The sequence below is a fragment of the Schistocerca cancellata genome, chromosome 6, assembly GCF_023864275.1.
Source record: "Schistocerca cancellata isolate TAMUIC-IGC-003103 chromosome 6, iqSchCanc2.1, whole genome shotgun sequence".
NCBI lineage: Eukaryota > Metazoa > Arthropoda > Insecta > Orthoptera > Acrididae > Schistocerca > Schistocerca cancellata.
Window position 1 is genome coordinate 28,471,592 of NC_064631.1, and position 18,537 is coordinate 28,490,128.

General features: G+C 40.9%; 1 protein-coding gene across 2 annotated transcripts in view; it reads right to left on the reverse strand.

The window, feature by feature from the left end:
* The window catches only part of LOC126191124 (CCR4-NOT transcription complex subunit 10), a 162,813-nt gene that overhangs the window by 44,986 nt on the left and 99,290 nt on the right, over positions 1 to 18,537 (reverse strand). For both annotated transcript variants that reach the window (XM_049931871.1, XM_049931872.1), the window contains exon 10: positions 9,181 to 9,359. In XM_049931871.1, the coding sequence (XP_049787828.1) occupies positions 9,181 to 9,359 (179 nt within the window). The remainder of the gene's footprint in view (positions 1 to 9,180; positions 9,360 to 18,537) is intronic.

Here is an 18,537-nt window from a genome sequence, read left to right on the forward strand (position 1 = left end):
TACACCAACAACCTGACAACAGCTTTCGCATCCCGCAACTACCCTCCCGACCTGGTACAGAAGCAAATAACCAGAGCCACTTCCTCATCCTCTCAAACCCAGAACCTCCGACAGAAGAACCACAAAAGTGCCCCACTTGTAACAGGATACTTTCCGGGACTGGATCAGATTCTGAATGTGGCTCTCCAGCAGGGATACGACTTCCTCAAATCCTGCCCTGAAATGAGATCCATCCTTCATGAAATCCTCCCCACTCCACCAAGAGTGTCTTTCTGCCGTCCACCTAACCTTTGTAACCTCTTAGTACATCCCTATGAAATCCCCAAACCACCTTCCCTACCCTCTGGCTCCTACCCTTGTAACCGCCCCCGGTGTAAAACCTGTCCCATGCACCCTCCCACCACCACCTACTCCAGTCCTGTAACCCGGAAGGTGTACACAATCAAAGGCAGAGCCACGTGTGAAAGCACCCACGTGATCTACCAACTGACCTGCCTACACTGTGATGCATTCTATGTGGGAATGACCAGCAACAAACTGTCCATTCGCATGAATGGACACAGGCAGACAGTGTTTGTTGGTAATGAGGATCACCCTGTGGCTAAACATGCCTTGGTGCACGACCAGCACATCTTGGCGCAGTGTTACACCGTCCGGGTTATCTGGATACTTCCTACGAACACCAACCTATCCGAACTCCGGAGATGGGAACTTGCTCTTCAATATATCCTCTCTTCCCGTTATCCACCAGGCCTCAATCTCCGCTAATTTCAAGTTGCTGCCACTCATACCTCACCTGTCATTCAACAACATCTTTGCCTCTGCACTTCTGCCTCGACTGACATCTCTGCCCAAACTCTTTGTTTTTAAATACGTCTGCTTGTGTCTGTATATGTGTGGATGGATATGTGTGTGTGTGCGAGTGTATACCCGTCCTTTTTTCCCCATAAGGTAAGTCTTTCCGCTCCCGGGACTGGAATGACTCCTTACCCACTCCCTTAAAACCCACATCCTTTCGTCTTTCCCTCGCCTTCCCTCTTTCCTGATGAGGCAACAGTTTGTTGCGAAAGCTTGAATTTTGTTTGTATGTTTGTGTTCGTTTGTGTGTCTGTCGACCTGCCAGCACTTTCATTTGGTAAGTCACATCATCTTTGTTTTTAGGTATACAAATAAATAGTGCTTATCACATCTTTTATCCAATTCCCTGTGTCAACAAAAAGCACTGGTTTGTTCCTTGTTACAAAGAAAATGATTTATAAAGTAGAATTTTATGTGCTCATTTGATACAGTGGTACCAAATTAGTCTAGCGCACTATTTATTTTATCAATGTGTGTTAACAGGGACAGCAAAACTCATGAGAATAACCATTACTCCAGAAGCAACATCACTGTTCTGGTCCATGCTGACTTCTATCATCAAGCATACAGCGTTACTCAGTCGCTACTGCATTGCTGTTTATTCTCATGATAGAAAAAATATTGCACTAAACAAATCTGGGACCACTCTATCGAATGGACAAGTAAAATTCTGCTTTAAAATTATTTTGTTTGTAATGGGAAACAAATGGATGCTTTGTGATGACTGTGGACACTGCATGAAAGACATGATGAGCACTGTTTGTTTGAGATGACTCCAGCTAAATGACACCAAAATGAAGTTGCAAATATCTGCTGAAACACCAAAGAAAATGAGTCCGATGACTCGAAGAGATACCCTGCATATTCTTCCAGAAATACTAGTCCTGAAAAGTATGTGAGAAAGCTTTAGGCATTCAGAAAATTCAGAAAGTGATTGACAGGAAGGATGGGAAATGTCCTTGTAACATATCCCTCAATCTTGTAATCATTCAGGCATCAATGTATGTTAGTATTTCAATTCCTACCACACAATCAAATTTCACATATCATGAACTCAACCCTTCTCTCTCCAGTCTCCTTCTGCCTCTGTTCTATATCTCACTCCCAATCTCCTTCTACACGTCATTATGTGCTGTGGGAAGCTGCTCCTGCCTGTGGCCAGAACGAGCCAATGGTGCCACATTCCTATACTATGGACTTGTTGTTTCTGCTTCCCGGCTGACAGGCTCACTTCACACCTCCCTCCCATTCCCCACCTCTATCTCCCCTCACCACTCCACCCGACACAACCTCTCACCCTTGTTGAGCTGCACGGTACAATGGAGTCAAACAGTGCAGGCGAGAGTGTACTCTACAGCTCTGAAGATGAATTTGTCCAAAGTCTAACAAAATTCTCAGTCTTCTTTTTTATATGCCTATTGACTCAATGGCTCAAATATTTGGAGGACTTTCCAACACATTATGGATAGCAGCAAGAGTAAATGATTAATGGCATGCTTCTGAATGTTCTGACGAGTTGTTGTTTTATGTGCAATATTTAGACATTTCATGATTATATTTGGGGTAGTGCTCAGTGACTGCTGATTTGCTTGGTTATTACAGTAAATCAGCTGTTACTGAGTGCTGCCTCAAATATAATCATGATATGAAATAAATGAGATCAGTACTGTGGTGCCAAATCTTAGGGACAGCATAATTATATGGTCTATCAAAATAAAGCTGTCAGAAAACCTAATAAAAAGGGATGGAGGTTTCAATTTAACCTAGAGTTGGAATCCAGCACTCAATTTATTAAGATCTTGCCAGCCATCACATCTGGAATATGCTGAGAGAATTTTAGTTTCATGGAATAACAGAGTGAGGTTTGGGAGAAAAAAAATCAAAGCGCATAGTGAGCATTGGGACCAGACTATAAACAGTGGCACAAGACCAACAATAGTTCACACTCTGGTTGTAAAGGAGAAAATATAAAAATGCAGTAAATGAAGCAGGCAAAAAGGAATACAAACGTCTGAAAAATGAGATCGACAGGAAGTGCAAAATGGCTAAGCAGAGATGGCTAGAGGACAAATGTAAGGATGTAAAGGCTTATCTCACTAGGGGTAAGATAGATACTGCCTACAGGAAAATTAGAGAGACCTTTGGAGATAAGAGAACCACTTGCATGAACATCAAGAGCTCAGATGGAAACCCAGTTCTAAGCAAAGAAGGGAAAGCAGAGAGGTGGAAGGAGTATATAGAGGGCCTATAAAGGGCGATGTACTTGAGGACAATATTATAGAAATGGAAGAGGATGTAGATGAAGATGAAATGGGAGATACAATACTACGTGAAGAGTTTGACAGAGCACTGAAAGACCTGAGTCAAAACAAAGCCCCCGGAGTAGACAACATTCCATTGGAACTACTGACGGCCTTGGGAGAGCCAGTCCTCACAAAACTCTACCATCTGGTGCGCAAGATGTATGAAACAGGCGAAATACCCTCAGACTTCAAGAAGAATATAATAATTCCAATTCCAAAGAAAGCAGGTGATGACAGATGTGAAAATTACCAAACTATCAGTTTAATAAGTCACAGCTGCAAAATACTAACACGAATTCTTTACAGACAAATGGAAAAACTGGTAGAAGCCGACCCGGGGGAAAATCAGTTTGGATTCCGTAGAAATGTTGGAACACGTGAGGCAATACTGACCCTACGACTTATCTTAGAAGCTAGATTAAGGAAGGGCAAACGTACGTTTCTAGCATTTGTAGACTTAGAGAAAGCTTTTGACAATGTTGACTGGAATACTCTCTTTCAAATTCTGAAGGTGGCAGGGGTAAAATACAGGGAGCGAAGGGCTATTTACAATTTGTACAGAAACCAGATGGCAGTTATAAGAGTCGAGGGGCATGAAAGGGAAGCAGCGGTTGGGAAGGGAGTGAGACAGGGTTGTAGTCTCTCCCCGATGTTATTCAATCTGTATATTGAGCAAGCAGTGAACGAAACAAAAGAAAAATTCGGAGGAGGTATTAAAATCAATGGAGAAGAAATAAAAACTTTGAGGTTCGCAGATGACATTGTAATTCTGTCAGAGACAGCAAAGGACTTGGAAGAGCAGTTGAACGGAATGGATAGTGTCTTGAAAGGAGGATATAAGATGAACATCAACAAAAGCAAAACGAGGGTAATGGAATGTAGTCGAATTAAGTCGAGTGATGCTGAGGGAATTAGATCAGGAAATGAGACACTCAAAGTCGTACAGGAGTTTTGCTATTTGGGGAGCAAAATAACTGATGATGGTCGAAGTAGAGAGGATATAAAATGCAGACTGGCAATGGCAAGGAAAGCGTTTCTGAAGAAGAGAAATTTGTTAACATCGAGTATAGATTTAAGTGTCGGGAAGTCGTTTCTGAAAGTATTTGTATGGAGTGTAGCCATGTATGGAAGTGAAACATGGACGATAAATAGTTTGGACAAGAAGAGAATAGAAGCTTTTGAAATGTGGTGCTACAGAAGAATGCTGAAGATTAGATGGGTAGATCACATAACTAATGAGGAGGTTCTGAATAGGATTGGGGAGAAGAGGAGCTTGTGACACAACTTGACTAGAAGAAGGGATTGGTTGGTAGGACATGTTCTGAGGCATCATGGGATCACCAATTTAGTATTAGAAGGCAGCGTGGAGGGTAAAAATCGTAGAGGGAGACCAAGAGATGAATACATTAAGCAGATTCAGAAGGATGTAGGTTGCGGCAGGCACTGGGAGATGAAGCAGCTTGCACAGGATAGAGTAGCATGGAGAGCTGCATCAAACCAGTCTCAGGACTGAAGACCCACAACAACAACTGGTTGTAATACAGCCACCGAATACAAATAACAGTAAAACTTGCTTGATAGGTTCCCGGGAATTACGCCGGATAATATTGTACAAACTGCACAATATTTCAGCGAGACAACTGCCCGCCATCTTCAGGTGCTACTGTCGCGTTGCTGAGAAGCATGCAAATTTATATGCTGGCTTTCTAGAACAGCGCAGGCGCCAGCGGAGCATAACGTCATTGAAGACCAATCGTAGACAGCGTCGAATACCAGAACCCTCTGCTGGAGAAACGTGTCGCAGTCTGCGGAAGTGTGCTGCGGCACTGGAAAATGTGGCCAGGAGCGACAGACCCGGTTCGCGCACGCATGCTGTAGGCGCGCGATTTAAGCATCTGCGCTAAGGCTTCCCATCTGCGTTGACTCGGTGCGGTTGCTAATATGTGGCTGACGATTCCTTAGTGCCGCAAGGCTGGCTCCCAGGCTTTGCTCAGGTGAAACCCCATGTCTCTGTTTATTAGGTCACTGCTTATACGTATTTCGACCGCCTCTTTGATGATAGAGTCCCAGTATGTGGAAGCATGCGAGAGGATCTTGGTTTCTTCATAATTCATGCCGTGTCCCGTGTCAAGGCAGTGTTCAGCAACTGCAGATTTCTCTGGCTGACCCAACCTCGTGTGACGTTTATGTTCATCGCATCTGTCTTTGACCGTACGACACGTCTGGCGAATATAAGACTTCCCACATTGGCACGGGATTTTATATATTCCTGGTCTCCTCAGGCCGAGGTTGTCTTTAACAGAGCCCAGCATTGATTGAACTCATGCTGGAAGCCGGAAAACACATTTAATCCGGTATTTCTTGAAAATTCTGCCCATATTAAAAGACACACCACCGACATATGGTAGAAAAACCAACCCCGTGGTGTTCTCTGCTTCTTCAGGCTGTTCTTGACGTTTGCAGCGTGCTGGTCGAAATGCGTTCCGGGTCTGCTTCTCGGAGTACCCGTTCTGAGCAAACACAGAGCGGAGATGGCTAAGCTCTGCCGATAAGCTGTCCTGATCTGAGATGGCTCTAGCCCTATGCCCTAGCGTCCATAATACACCGCTGCACTGTGAGGGATGAAGACAGCTCGTAGCTTGTAAATACAAGTCCGTGTGCATAGGCTTCCGGGACACACTGTGACCCAAGGAGCCGTCTCCTTTTCTACAAACCAAAACATCCAGAATTGGGAGCTCACCATCTTTTTCTACCTCCATGGTGAAACAGATGCTTGGATGGAGTGAGTTCAGATGTCCCAGGAAAGAAGGAAGCATTGCTGTCCCATGCGGCCATACCACAAATGTATCATCTACATATCTCCAAAAACATTTGGGTTTCAAAACCGCCATCTGAAGTGCTTTATCCTCGAAATCTTCCATAAAAAGATTTGCTACTATGGGAGACAGGGGGCTACCCATAGCAAGACCTTCAGTCTGCTCAAAATACTGGTCGTTAAATAAAAAGTAAGTCGAGGTAAGCACGTGTTTGAAAAGGTGTAAGACGTCCTCTTCCAGCTTAGCTCCTATGAGTTGTAATGAGTCCATCAGAGGCACACATGTGAACAAAGAAACCACATCGAAACTCACTAGTAAGTCGGTAAATTCAAGACGCAGGTTCTTCAGTCGCCATATAAAATCTTCTGAGTTTCGAATATGGTGTTCACATTTCCAAACCATGGGTCTCAGAAGAGAAGCAGATGTTTAGCTAGGTGGTATGTTGGGGCACCTATATTACTGACGATAGGGCGAAGCGGGATATTCTCCTTATGTATCTTTGGCAGGCCATTAAGTTGTGGCAGAACTGGTACTCATTCTCTTAAACTCTTCTTCAGATGGTCAGGAAGATGGCTGGATTTGAGGAGAGCGGATGTCTTCCATTGTACGGCATCCGTCGGATCTTTCTGGAGACGACAATACGCTGTATCCTGTAGTAGGTCCATCATCTTGCCAAAATAAGATGTAGCAGGCATAAGAACAGTGGCGTTACCCTTGTCAGCTGGTAAAATTACTATATCATTGTCTTCTTTTAAGGAACGGAGTGCTCTTCTTTCTTCAATGGTGACGTTCTGCTTGGGTGCAGGCATACTGGTTATTGATCTGCAAGCCTCTCGCCTTATTTCTTCAGCAGCATCATTCATAAGTCTTAAAACACCTTGTTCAGTGGCACTGATGAACTCCTTGATGGGCAAGGTCTTGGGAGTAGGCGCAAAATTAAGTCCCTTTCCTAACACTGACATTGCAGCGTCACTCAGTGGTTTATCTGTGAGATTAAACACAGTCCGTCTGCTAAATTTCTCTTCTTGCAATTACCGGTGTGTAAGGTGTTGGAACTTAGAAGTTTGACACGCCATGATTTGCTGCCACGCCCAGTCTGAAAGCGCCCAAGTAGAGCTGCCCACCCACTCGCAGGAATCCGCTGACAGACACGATGAGATCTTCGAATGAAGTGAGAGCAGGCTTCTGGAGACTTGGTCTAATACTCGTCTAGTATAACGGATTCTTTCTCTCACCAGTGATCTGCTTGCTCATTGTTCAATTCTCCTGGCCGCTGCAGAGTCCACATAATGGGTAAACTTAGCGAAAATCGGTGTAGTTTGATGGTCCCGACATCTTAGTAAGAACGCGAGAGAGCACAACAGCCTCTCCCTTTTGTTGCGGAGTTTATCAAACTCATGAACTGTGTTGAACATCTCCTCCCCGTAGGGGCGAGCTTCTCAGCAACGCGACAGTAGCACCTGAAGATGGTGGGCAGTTGTCTCGCTGAAATATTGTGCGGTTTCAACAACATTATCCGGCATAATTCCCGGTAACCTATCAAGCAGATGCAGCGCCGGGAAAGCCTCACACAGCACATCTGGTACCTCTACGGGGAGGAGATAGTCAACACAGTTTGTGAGTTCGATAAACTCCGCAAGAAAAGGGAGAGACTGTTGTGCTTTCTCACGTTCTTACTAAGATGTCAGGACCAGCAAACGTCAAGAACAACCTGAAGAACCAGAGAACACCACGGGGTTGGTTTTTCTACCATATGTCGGTGGCGTGTCTTTTAAGATGGGCAGAATTTTCAATAAATACCGGATTAAATGTGTTTTCCGGCTTCCAGCACGAGTTCAATCAATGCTGGGCTCTGTTAAAGACAACCTCGGCCTGAAGAGACCAGGAATATATAAAATCCCGTGCCAATGTGGGAAGGCTTATATTCGCCAGACGTGTCGTACGGTCAAAGACAGATGCGATGAACATAAACGTCACACGAGGTTGGGTCAGCCAGAGAAATCTGCAGTTGCTGAACACTGCCTTGACACGGGACACGGCATGAATTATGAAGAAACCAAGATCCTCTCGCATGCTTCCACATACTGGGACTCTATCATCAAAGAGGCGGTCGAAATACGTATAAGCAGTGACCTAATAAACAGAGACATGGGGTTTCACCTGAGCAAAGCCTGGGAGCCAGCCTTGCGGCACTAAGGAATCGTCAGCCACATATTAGCAACCGCACTGAGTCAACGCAGATGGGAAGCCTTAGCGCAGATGCTTAAATCGCGCGCCGACAGCTCGCGCGCGCGCACGAGGTCCGTCGCTCCCGGTCGCATTTTTACGCGCCGCGGCGCGCTTCCGCAGACCGCGACCCGTTTCTCCAGCAGAGGGCTCTGGTATTCGACACTGTATACGATTGGTCTTCAATGACGTTATGCTCCGCTGGCACCTGAGCTGTTCTAGAAAGCCAGCATATAAATTTGCGAGCTTCTCAGCGACGCGGCGTAAAGTACATGCCCACATGCCTGACGATGTCGGGCAGTTGTCTCGCTGAAGTATTGTGCGGTTTCTGCAATATTATCTGGCGTAATTCCCGGGAACCTATCAAGCAGATGCAGCGCCGGGAAAGCCTCAAACAGCACAACAGTAAGACTTGCAGCATCTGAAGAAGATGGACAAGTCGGTCATCATAATATTGTGCATAAAATGGAAACAACAACTACTCAGAACACCTGGAGGTCCACCATTAATCAACTGGTTCAAGAAAATGGTGTAGATCACAACTGAATATGATAATGACAATCTCAGTTGATGAAGAACGATCAACATGGAATTCCAACAACACAAATTTTTGGACTGACAGTTCTGTTGGAAACAGATTGAGAATTTTGGAAAAGAACTTGCAACGTGAAAAGTACATGCCCACTCTCTCAGCAAAAGTAAATATTAACACAAAAAATATCTCTACAAAAAAGAAGCAAGTGTACTCTATCTGCATATTGTTGTCTCTACAGCAAGAAAATCAAGAAGATTAGATTTAGTCATATGCAAAATGCTGACATATTTTACTAAATACAGCATAAAGTTGCATGTATGTCCCACAGTCCGGAGTCATGTTTCATTAACATGTACTGAAGTACCCCAGTGAAAAGCTATGTTACTTTTCTTAGGTTATTGATATGGACGTTTACAGGTACTGCTGTAACATTCCAACTTACGTTTTAATGGTTTTGACTGGTCAGTCATTACATCATATTTATCCTTTTCACCTTCCTTTTCTACAGCTGGTGAAATAAGGGACAAATCCTTCACACAGTCTGGCTGCAGATGTTCAACAGCTTCAGAAATCTTGTCGAGAAGTATAAGAGCTTCTGCACAGTAAAGATGTCCCAACAATCTGAAAAGAAAGTAGCCAGGTATAATACACTGTAACAATTTGTATTGATTAATATAATAATACTGTTTATCTGCTATGGTTATCTGGACACAAATAACTTATCTTAGTATGCACGTCATTCCACTCTCACTGCTTGTACATAAATGTACAAAATCTCTAAAGAAAGTTACAAAAATTACATTCACATGATAATGGTAAATTTGTATACTACTGTTTAATTAAAATTATGCATTATTGCAATATCTATCTGTAGATTCTCTTACTTCAGGCAGTAAATACCTTCAGAACAATGACGTGACTGGAACAGTTTACACTGGAAACATTGTCCAAGTAATACACAGAAGTAAAGGTGGGCTCTTCACTGGGTATGCCCAGCTATAAAATGGAATCATGTAGCATAGATCTGTCAGTGCTGAACACACATTCACTGTGGCAATAACTTTACAGCTGAACTGTAGCTTAGAGGTGCTGTTTGGTCATTACAAATGGGAGATGTAGATATAATAATGGCATGGCACTTAATGCACCAGAGAAGAGAAATATGCCGGCCACTGGTGGCCGAGCGGTTCTAGGTGGTACAGTCGAATCCTGCCTCGGGCATGGATGTGTGTGATGTCCTTAGGTTAGTTAGGTTTAAGTAGTTCCAAGTTCTAGGGGACTGATGACCTCAGTAGTTGAGTCCCATAGTGCTCAGAGCCATTTGAACCATTTTGAAGAGAAATATGAATAATTTCTAGGAAGAAATTGTTAGGCCCACAGCACCTCTAGAAAGGAAAGATTAAGCCAGTAACCTGTGAATGAACAATCACTCATATTTGCAGACAGAGAGCAATGGGACCCACAATGAAATATCCCAGATTCATTTGTACCATTGTTAGATGTATATACATTACGGAAGATATAAAGGTAACAACTCACTACACAGTTGAGCAAATAAACAAGACTGAAAATGTTGCTGAGCTTTTGGATGAAGCCCCCTTACGAGCTAACTAGTACAGAATATAGATGCTCACATAGTGAAATACCTGCATGGCTACAGTGTCCTCAACAACAACATAACAGCAGCACTGTATCTTGAATGGGTGAGAGATGCAGTGCTTGTACAATGCAATTGGCTGAGACAATGAAGCCATACACATGTATACCTATGTGTAATCCGTACAAGATAGCTCTGAAGGAGAACACCGTCTGAAGGCCTACAAACAGCATTCTTTATGTCTCTATACCACTCAGAACCTCGACTATGGTTGAATTGTTACCTTCACTCTATCTATTACTTATATGCCACCCAGAACATTCCAATAACACACGTAAATTTATCAATGACAAAAGATAACACTCATGCCAGCCTTTAAAACACTGCTTACTTGCCCACTGATGTCAGCAAAGTTTTGAACAATGTGATGCTAGGGAGTCACAAACAAGTGTAGATAAGCAACATATGGTATTGTCGAGAAACCTCTATAGATTAGAAAAGTAAAGTGTTAACACATAAGAAAAGAGTTATACTATTGTCAACTAAAAATATATTATTCAGGCCTGAGATCAAGTGGATGGAAGGAAATAAAAAAAGTTGCAGGAAGGTAGGAAATTAAGGACATGAGAATTGAACAAGTTGAAAGAAAGAGAGGCTGAATGTATTGAAGGGTCATTAGGCAACTATTGACTGAAACAGGGGAAGGGAATACTACAGAAGATGAATGGGGAGATTTGATAGATGGTAAACCAGAGGTAGCAGATACTCAAATAGATAAAAAAAAACAACTATCACAAGAAATCCTTGGGAAATACACAAGATACTGAAATTAATTGACAAAAGGAGAAGGTATTAAATGAATCAAATGAAGCAGGCAAAAGGGAATACAGATGTCTCTAGATGAAATTGGCAGGAAGTGCACCAGGACAAAGCAAGGAATGGATAGAGCAGAACTGGAAAACTGTCGAAGCATGCCTGACTATGGGAATATGGATGCTGCCTATGGGAAAAGAGATGAAACAGCAGGAATATCCAGGGCTCAGATGGCAAGCAAGTACTAAGGAAAGAACATAAACCTGAAAGATGGAAAGAATATAAGGAAAGGCTACATAAGAGAAATAAACTTGTAGATACCATTATAGAAAGGGGAAAGGAAGTAGATGAAGATGGGATGAGAGATATGGAAGAATTTGACACATCACTGAAAGACCAAAGTTGAACAAGGTCCAGGAGTAGACAGTACTACCTCAGAGGTACAGAAATCCTTGGGAAGCCAGCCACAATAAAATTACACCATCTTGTATGCAATATACGTAAGGCAGAAGCAGTATTCTCAGAATTCAAGAAGGATGTAACTAATTCATTTCAAAAGAAGATAGGTGCAGACAGATATGAATATTACTCAACCATCATTTTAATAAAATCGTTGCAAAATAATATAACTATTTATAGACAAATGGAAAGACTAGCAGAAGCCAACTTTGAGATAATCAGTTTGGATTACAGAGAAATGTAGGAACACATGGACAATATTGACACTACAATTACCCCAAAAGAAAGGTTGAAGAAAGGCAAACGTACATTTATTGCATTTGTAGATTTAGAGAAAGTTTTTGACAATGTTGACTGGAATACTGGAACACTCTCTTTGAGATTCTGCTGGGATAAAATACAGGGAATGAGATGTTATCCATAACTTGTAGAGAAACCAAACAGCAGTTGCAAGAGTCAAAGGATATGAAAAGGAGGCAGTAGTTGAGGATGGAGTGAGCCTGTCCAAGATGCTTTCCAATCTGTACATTGAGCACCATGTGAAGAAAACCAAGAAGAAATTTGGAAAGGGAATTTAACTGACATTGTAATCCTGTCACAGATTGCAAATGACTTGGGCTTGAACAGAATGGATAGTGTATTGAAAGGAGGTTATAAGATAAATACAGCAAAGGAAAGTTCTGGTGGAGTGTAAATAACTTAAAAGTAAAACAGCTCACTGAACAGTAGAGGCACTGACAACTCCAGGACTGCCAGGCTAGTATCCTTTTTTACAGTATTTACAAAATCATCAAGAAAGTAATGTACTTAAGAGTGGTTAGCCATCTCAACAGTAATGGTATACATAGTAAATCACAGTTCAGATTTAAAAAATGCTGTTCCCCTGGGACAGCAATATACAATTTCACTGTCCACATAATAGAGTCTTTAAATAGTAAAATGTCACCAACAGGAACTTTCTGTGACTTATCCAGAGCATTTGATTGTGTGAACCATGTCATTATGTTACAGAAATTACAATTCTATGGTAGAAATGGAACAGCATATGAGTGGTTTAAGTTGTAACTACAGAACAGGAAGCAAGAAGTTTCTTTATATGGTTTAAGTGATTTAAGGAAGTTTGCCACTTCATCTAACAGGGGTGAAATTACATTAAGTGTTCCACAGGGGCCCTCTTCTGTTCTCGATATATGTGAATGACCTACCTTCTTATCTGAAACAAGATGATAAACTGACACTGCAGATGATCCAAGCATAATTACTAATCCAGTCAAAGAATCTCCAATAGAAAATGATACAAATAATGTCTTTGGAAAAGTTATTAATTGGCTATCTAAGACTGGGATTGCTCTGAACTTTGAAAAAACACATGTACTAATTTTCTCTTACAGGGAGTACAGTTCCTCCAATAAATATAACACATCAATAGAAGTCAGTAGCCAGGGTAGAGCATACTAAGTTTTTGGGTGTACATATACATGACTATCTTAATTGGAAAATTCATATTTTGAATCTCCTAAAGTGACTAGGTTAAGCAACTTTTGTAATCAGAATAATTGCCAATTTTGAAGATATAGAAATTAGTAATCTAACATACTTTGCATACTTTCACATCATGATATCATATGGAATAATACTTTGGGGTAACTCAACACTTAAGATAAAAGCATTCACTGCTCAAAAGAAAGTGATTAGAATAATGTGTGGGGCTCATAGTCGCACATCTTGTAGGCACCTGTTTAAAAGGTTAGGAATTCTTACAGCAGCCTCACAGTATATTTACTCAGTAATGAAATTTGTTCTCAACAAGGTGGACCACTTTGAAAGCAACAGTGACATTCATGATTATAATACCAGAAGAAAGAAAGACTTACACTACCCTCTACTTAACCTATTTTTGGCACAGAAAGGGGTAAAACATGCTGCTGTAAAGCTTTTTGATTCATTACTAGATGAAATAAAATGTCTGACAGACAGCAGTAATAGTTTCAAAAATAAATTGAAATCATATGTCTTTGACAACTCCTTCTACACCATAGATGAATTCTTGAATAGGAATAAATAAATCTATATGTATAATACATGAATTTTGTGCCATTTACAGGAATGGAGTAGGTAATAAAAATTTAAGCTTTAAAATAATAATAATAATAAGGCCCTTGATTCATGTGTGCATTTCTTATGCGCTTGAAACATTCCGATTCATAATGGTTACCGCTAGATTAATCAATGGAACACGTACTAACTAATTAACTAAATGTCAAGTGTGTGTGTGAGTGTGAGTGTGTGTGTGTGTGTGTGTGTGTGTGTGTGTGTGTGTGTGTGTGTGTGTCCTCTAGCTAACAAACTTTCAGTCTCGTTTATGCGTTTATGTGCCTGTCGACAATTCCATGCCTCTACTGTTTGATGAGTTGTTACCTTCACTCCTAAACTATATGCATGGTTATAAGATAAATATCAACATGAGTAAAACGATGGAAATGGAATGTAGCTGGATTACATTGGGTGATTCTGAGGATTTATGTTAGCAAAAGTGACACTAAATGCAGAAGCTGAGTTTTGTAATTTGGGCAGCATAATAACTGAAGATGACCAAAGTAGAGAGGATATAAAATGCAGACTGGCAACAACAAGAAAAGTATGTATGGGAATGAGAAATTTACTAACAAGATGTTAGGAAGTCTTTTCTATATGTATTAGTCTGGAGCATAACCTCATACAGATGTGAAACTTGGATGGTAAACAGTTCATATACAAACAGAACAATTCAGAGGCTTCATTTACCATGATTCAGATTAGCTGGCTGTTTCTCAAGGAGTTCCTTGGGGAGTGGGGGAGTGGCCGTGTACGTAAGAAACAGTATTCCTTTTGAGTCCACAGACGTATCACGGCACTGCACTGAATAGATATTTGAATGTTGTGTAGGGGCAGTTGAATTTAATGAAACTAAACTTGTAACTGTTGTGGTTTATATGTTCCCTAACTCTGACTTCAGAGCATTTCTGCTCAAGCTCGAGAGGGTTCTTGGTTCACGATAAAGGAAGTTCCAGAAATTAGTTATATGTGCTGACTTCAATATTAATTTTGTATATGATTGTGCAAGAAAAAGGATGTTGGTAAATCTCCTTAACTCATATGATCTGATGCAGATTGTGCTTTTTCCAGCTATGGTGCAGGAGAACAGTAGCACAGCCATAGACAATATTTTTATTAATTCTTCATTACTAGATGGGCATTCTGTTAGTAAAAGGGTGAATGACCTTTCAGACCATGATGCACAAACTTTAACACTAAAAGGGTTTTGCATGCAAAAAAAAGTCACATATAATTACAAGTTATGTAGGAAAGCTAATCCAATTGCAATAGAGAGTTTTTTAAACCTCATTAAGGAACAAGAGTAGCAAGATGTCTATGTGCCGATAACATAGATGACAAATATAATGCTTTCCTTAATACATTTTTCACGCTCTTAGAGAGTTGCTTTCCTTTAGAACGTTCTAAACAGGACACTAGCAGTAAAAGGCAGCCTGGGTGGCTGACTAGAGGGATAAGGACATCATGTAGAACAAAGTGGGAACTATATCAAAACGTTAGAAGTAGTCACAATCAAGCTACAGTAGACCATCACAAAAAGTATTGTAAGGTGCTTAAAAATGTTATTAGGAAGGCAAAGAGTATGTGGTATGCAAATAGAATAGCTAATTCACAAGATAAAATTAAAACCATATGGTCAGTTGTGAAGGAAGTGTCTGGTTAGCACCACAAGTTCGACAATATAAAGTCACTTCATAGTAAAAATATTTCTATTACTGATAACTCAGATATATGTACAGTATTTAACAATCATTTTCTGAGCATTGCTGGTGAGTTAAATAAAAACTTAGTTTCTACAGGGAATCATATAACTCTCTTGGAAAATGCCTTTTTGAGACTGATGTCTGAAATACTCCTCTGTGATACTGACAAGGGGAAGATTGCGTCAATAATTAAATCACTGAAGACGAAGGACTCTCAGAAGGACTATAGCAGGATATTACTCTGCTGCATGTGTTAGCCCTGTACTTAGCCATATTTGTAATTTTTCCTTTAAGAATGGCCAGTTTCCTGAACGATTAAAGTACTCAGTAGTAAAGCCACTTTAAAAAAACAAGAAAGGGATAATGTAGACAATTTTAGACCTATTTCTATCCATCAGTGTTTGCTAAAGTTATTGAAAATGCTGTGTATGTAAGGATAATTGATCATTTCATATCACATAATTTGCTATCAAATGTACAGTTCGGCTTTAGAAGTCATTTAACAACTGAAAACGCTATATTCTCCTTTCTCTGTGGGTACTGGATGGATTAAACAAGAGGTTTAGAATTTTTTGATTTAACTAAGGCATTTGGCAGTGTTGATTACAAAATATTGCTCCAGAAGTTGGACCATAATGGAATACGTATGCCCTCTAGAATTATGGGTACCTCTAAAATATTTCTGTTCGCTGATGACACTAGCTTGGTAATAAAGGATGTTGTGTGCAAAAAAATGGTTCAAATGGCTCTGAGCACTATGGGACTTAACTTCTGAGGTCATCAGTCCCCTATAACTACTTAAACCTAACTAACCTAAGGACATCACACACATCCATGCCCGGGGCAGGATTCGAACCTGCTACTGTCGCGGTCGCGCAGTTCCAGACTGTAGCGCCTAGAATCACTCAGCCACTCCGGCCAGCTGTTGTGTGCAACATTGGCTCAGTTTCAAATAGTGCAGTTCATGACCTAAGTTCATGGCTTGTAGGACATAAACTAATGCTAAATCACAGTTAGAATCAGTTTTTACAGTTTATAACATACAATTCAACAAAACCTGATGTTTTAATTTCACTGACTGGGCATATGATTAGTGAAACTGAACAGATCAAATTTCTAGGTGTTCAGGTAGACAGTAAGCTGTCGTGGAAAGCCCCCATTCAGGATCTTGTTCAAAGACCTAATGCTGCCATTTTTACTATTCGAACGATATCTGAAGTAAGTGATCGTTTGACATGAAAATTAGTCTACTTTGCTTATTTTCATTCACTTATGTCACACAGTATTATATTTTGGGGTAACTCTTTTGGGGTAGCTGCCACCACGGGCAGCAAAAATGACCAACACAGCTGGGCACAAAGTTGAAATGAGCTTGGATGACATATTTGGATATGTCATTCCATACTGCTTCAACTGTAGGCCTTCAAGTTTATATCATCACTTATCAGTCAGGCATACTTAGTATAATACACTACAGATTCAAGTGTAGCTTAGAGGATTGCTGACACTGTCCCACCATGCTGTCTGCAATGTGGTTTGGTAAGCTGCTGATGTGTATTGGTTTCCAAGCAATGATGACTACACTCTCAGGTTTACTGTGCACAGTATTGTTTAAACAGGAAAGTTGGCAGCCACACAGATCAAGATATTAGTGCTATTGATGAGTGGTTTCCACAGAATTGATGGATAATCAGGGGCTCGTGTTTTTAGCCAATGAAAAGATTGAAATAACACTTATAAAATGTATTCTTTGTGCAAACATACAGTTTTTAAATAAAACAATGCCTATTGACATTAACAAACTAAAAGTTGAGTAAATTTGAATGTCAGTGGGGTTTGTTTCAGGATTCTAGTGCAAGTTGTTTATAAGATATTGTATTTTGAAAAATTCCAACACCGACACTTGTAGAATACCTGTGATAGCACACACTAAAGAACAACACAAGTTCAGCACTATTTATGTGGATTCTGACCAGTAACGAGACAACTGACCATCACAAGTTGTGTTCAAAATGACCACTAACAGTGGGAATACATGTTTCCTGTCTGGTAAGCAACGACTACTGCACACATGCTAGCATTTCAGTGGAGATGTCCAAGCAGGCCGCAGTAATATGTTGTTGCATATTATCGGGTGTAGTTAGTATGTCCTTGAAGACAGTGTCTTTCAGCTTTCCCCACAGAAAAAAGTCTACAGGCATCAAATCCAAGGAACAGGCCAGCCAAAGTACAGGTTTTGTGTGTCCAATCCAATAATATGGAAAAATTTTGTGAATGATATATACTGTAGTATTTCAGGCTCTATGGGCTGCACGGCCATCATGTTGGTACCACATGTTCCTCCGAGTCTGTATAGGAACATCTTCTAACATCCATGGAAGATGGTCTGTTAGGAGGCTGCAATACTTGTGCGTATTCAGTGTTCCATATATAAAAAAGGGCCTATGAGCTGATGGTTCACAACCCCACACCACATGTTTAAACTCCATGTCTATCTCTAAATGTCTGCCACTTCAGTTTCTTCAGCATCTCCATGACATTCTTCCATAGTCATCAAAACCTGTGACCATTCATACTACCCTTCTACAACTACAGTTACACACATACTCCATAAGCCAACACACAGTGCGTGGTGGATGGTATCCTGTACCACTACAAGTCATTTTCTTCCCCATCCCAGTTGCTGAGAGAGCGAGAAAAGACAACTGTCTATATGCCTCTGTATGAGCACTGATTTCTTGTATCTTATCTTCATGGTCCTTATGTGACACATACTCTGGTGGCAGTGGAACCTTTCTGCAGTCAGCTTCAAATGCTGGTTCTTTAAATTTTGTCAATAGTGTTTCTCGAAAAGAATGTTGCCTTCATGCTAGGGATTCTCATTTGAGTTCCCAAAGCAACTCCATAGCATCTGCATGCTGTTCAAACCTATAGATAAGAAATCTAGTGACATGCCTCTGAACTGCTTCAATGTTTTCTGTTAACCCAAGCAGTTGTGGTTCACAAACACTTGAGCACTACACAAGAATAGGTCGCACTGGTGCCCTATATGTGGTTTCCTTTACAGATGAACCACACTTTCCCAAAATCCTCCAAATAATCCGAAGTAGACCATTTGCCTTCCCTACCACAA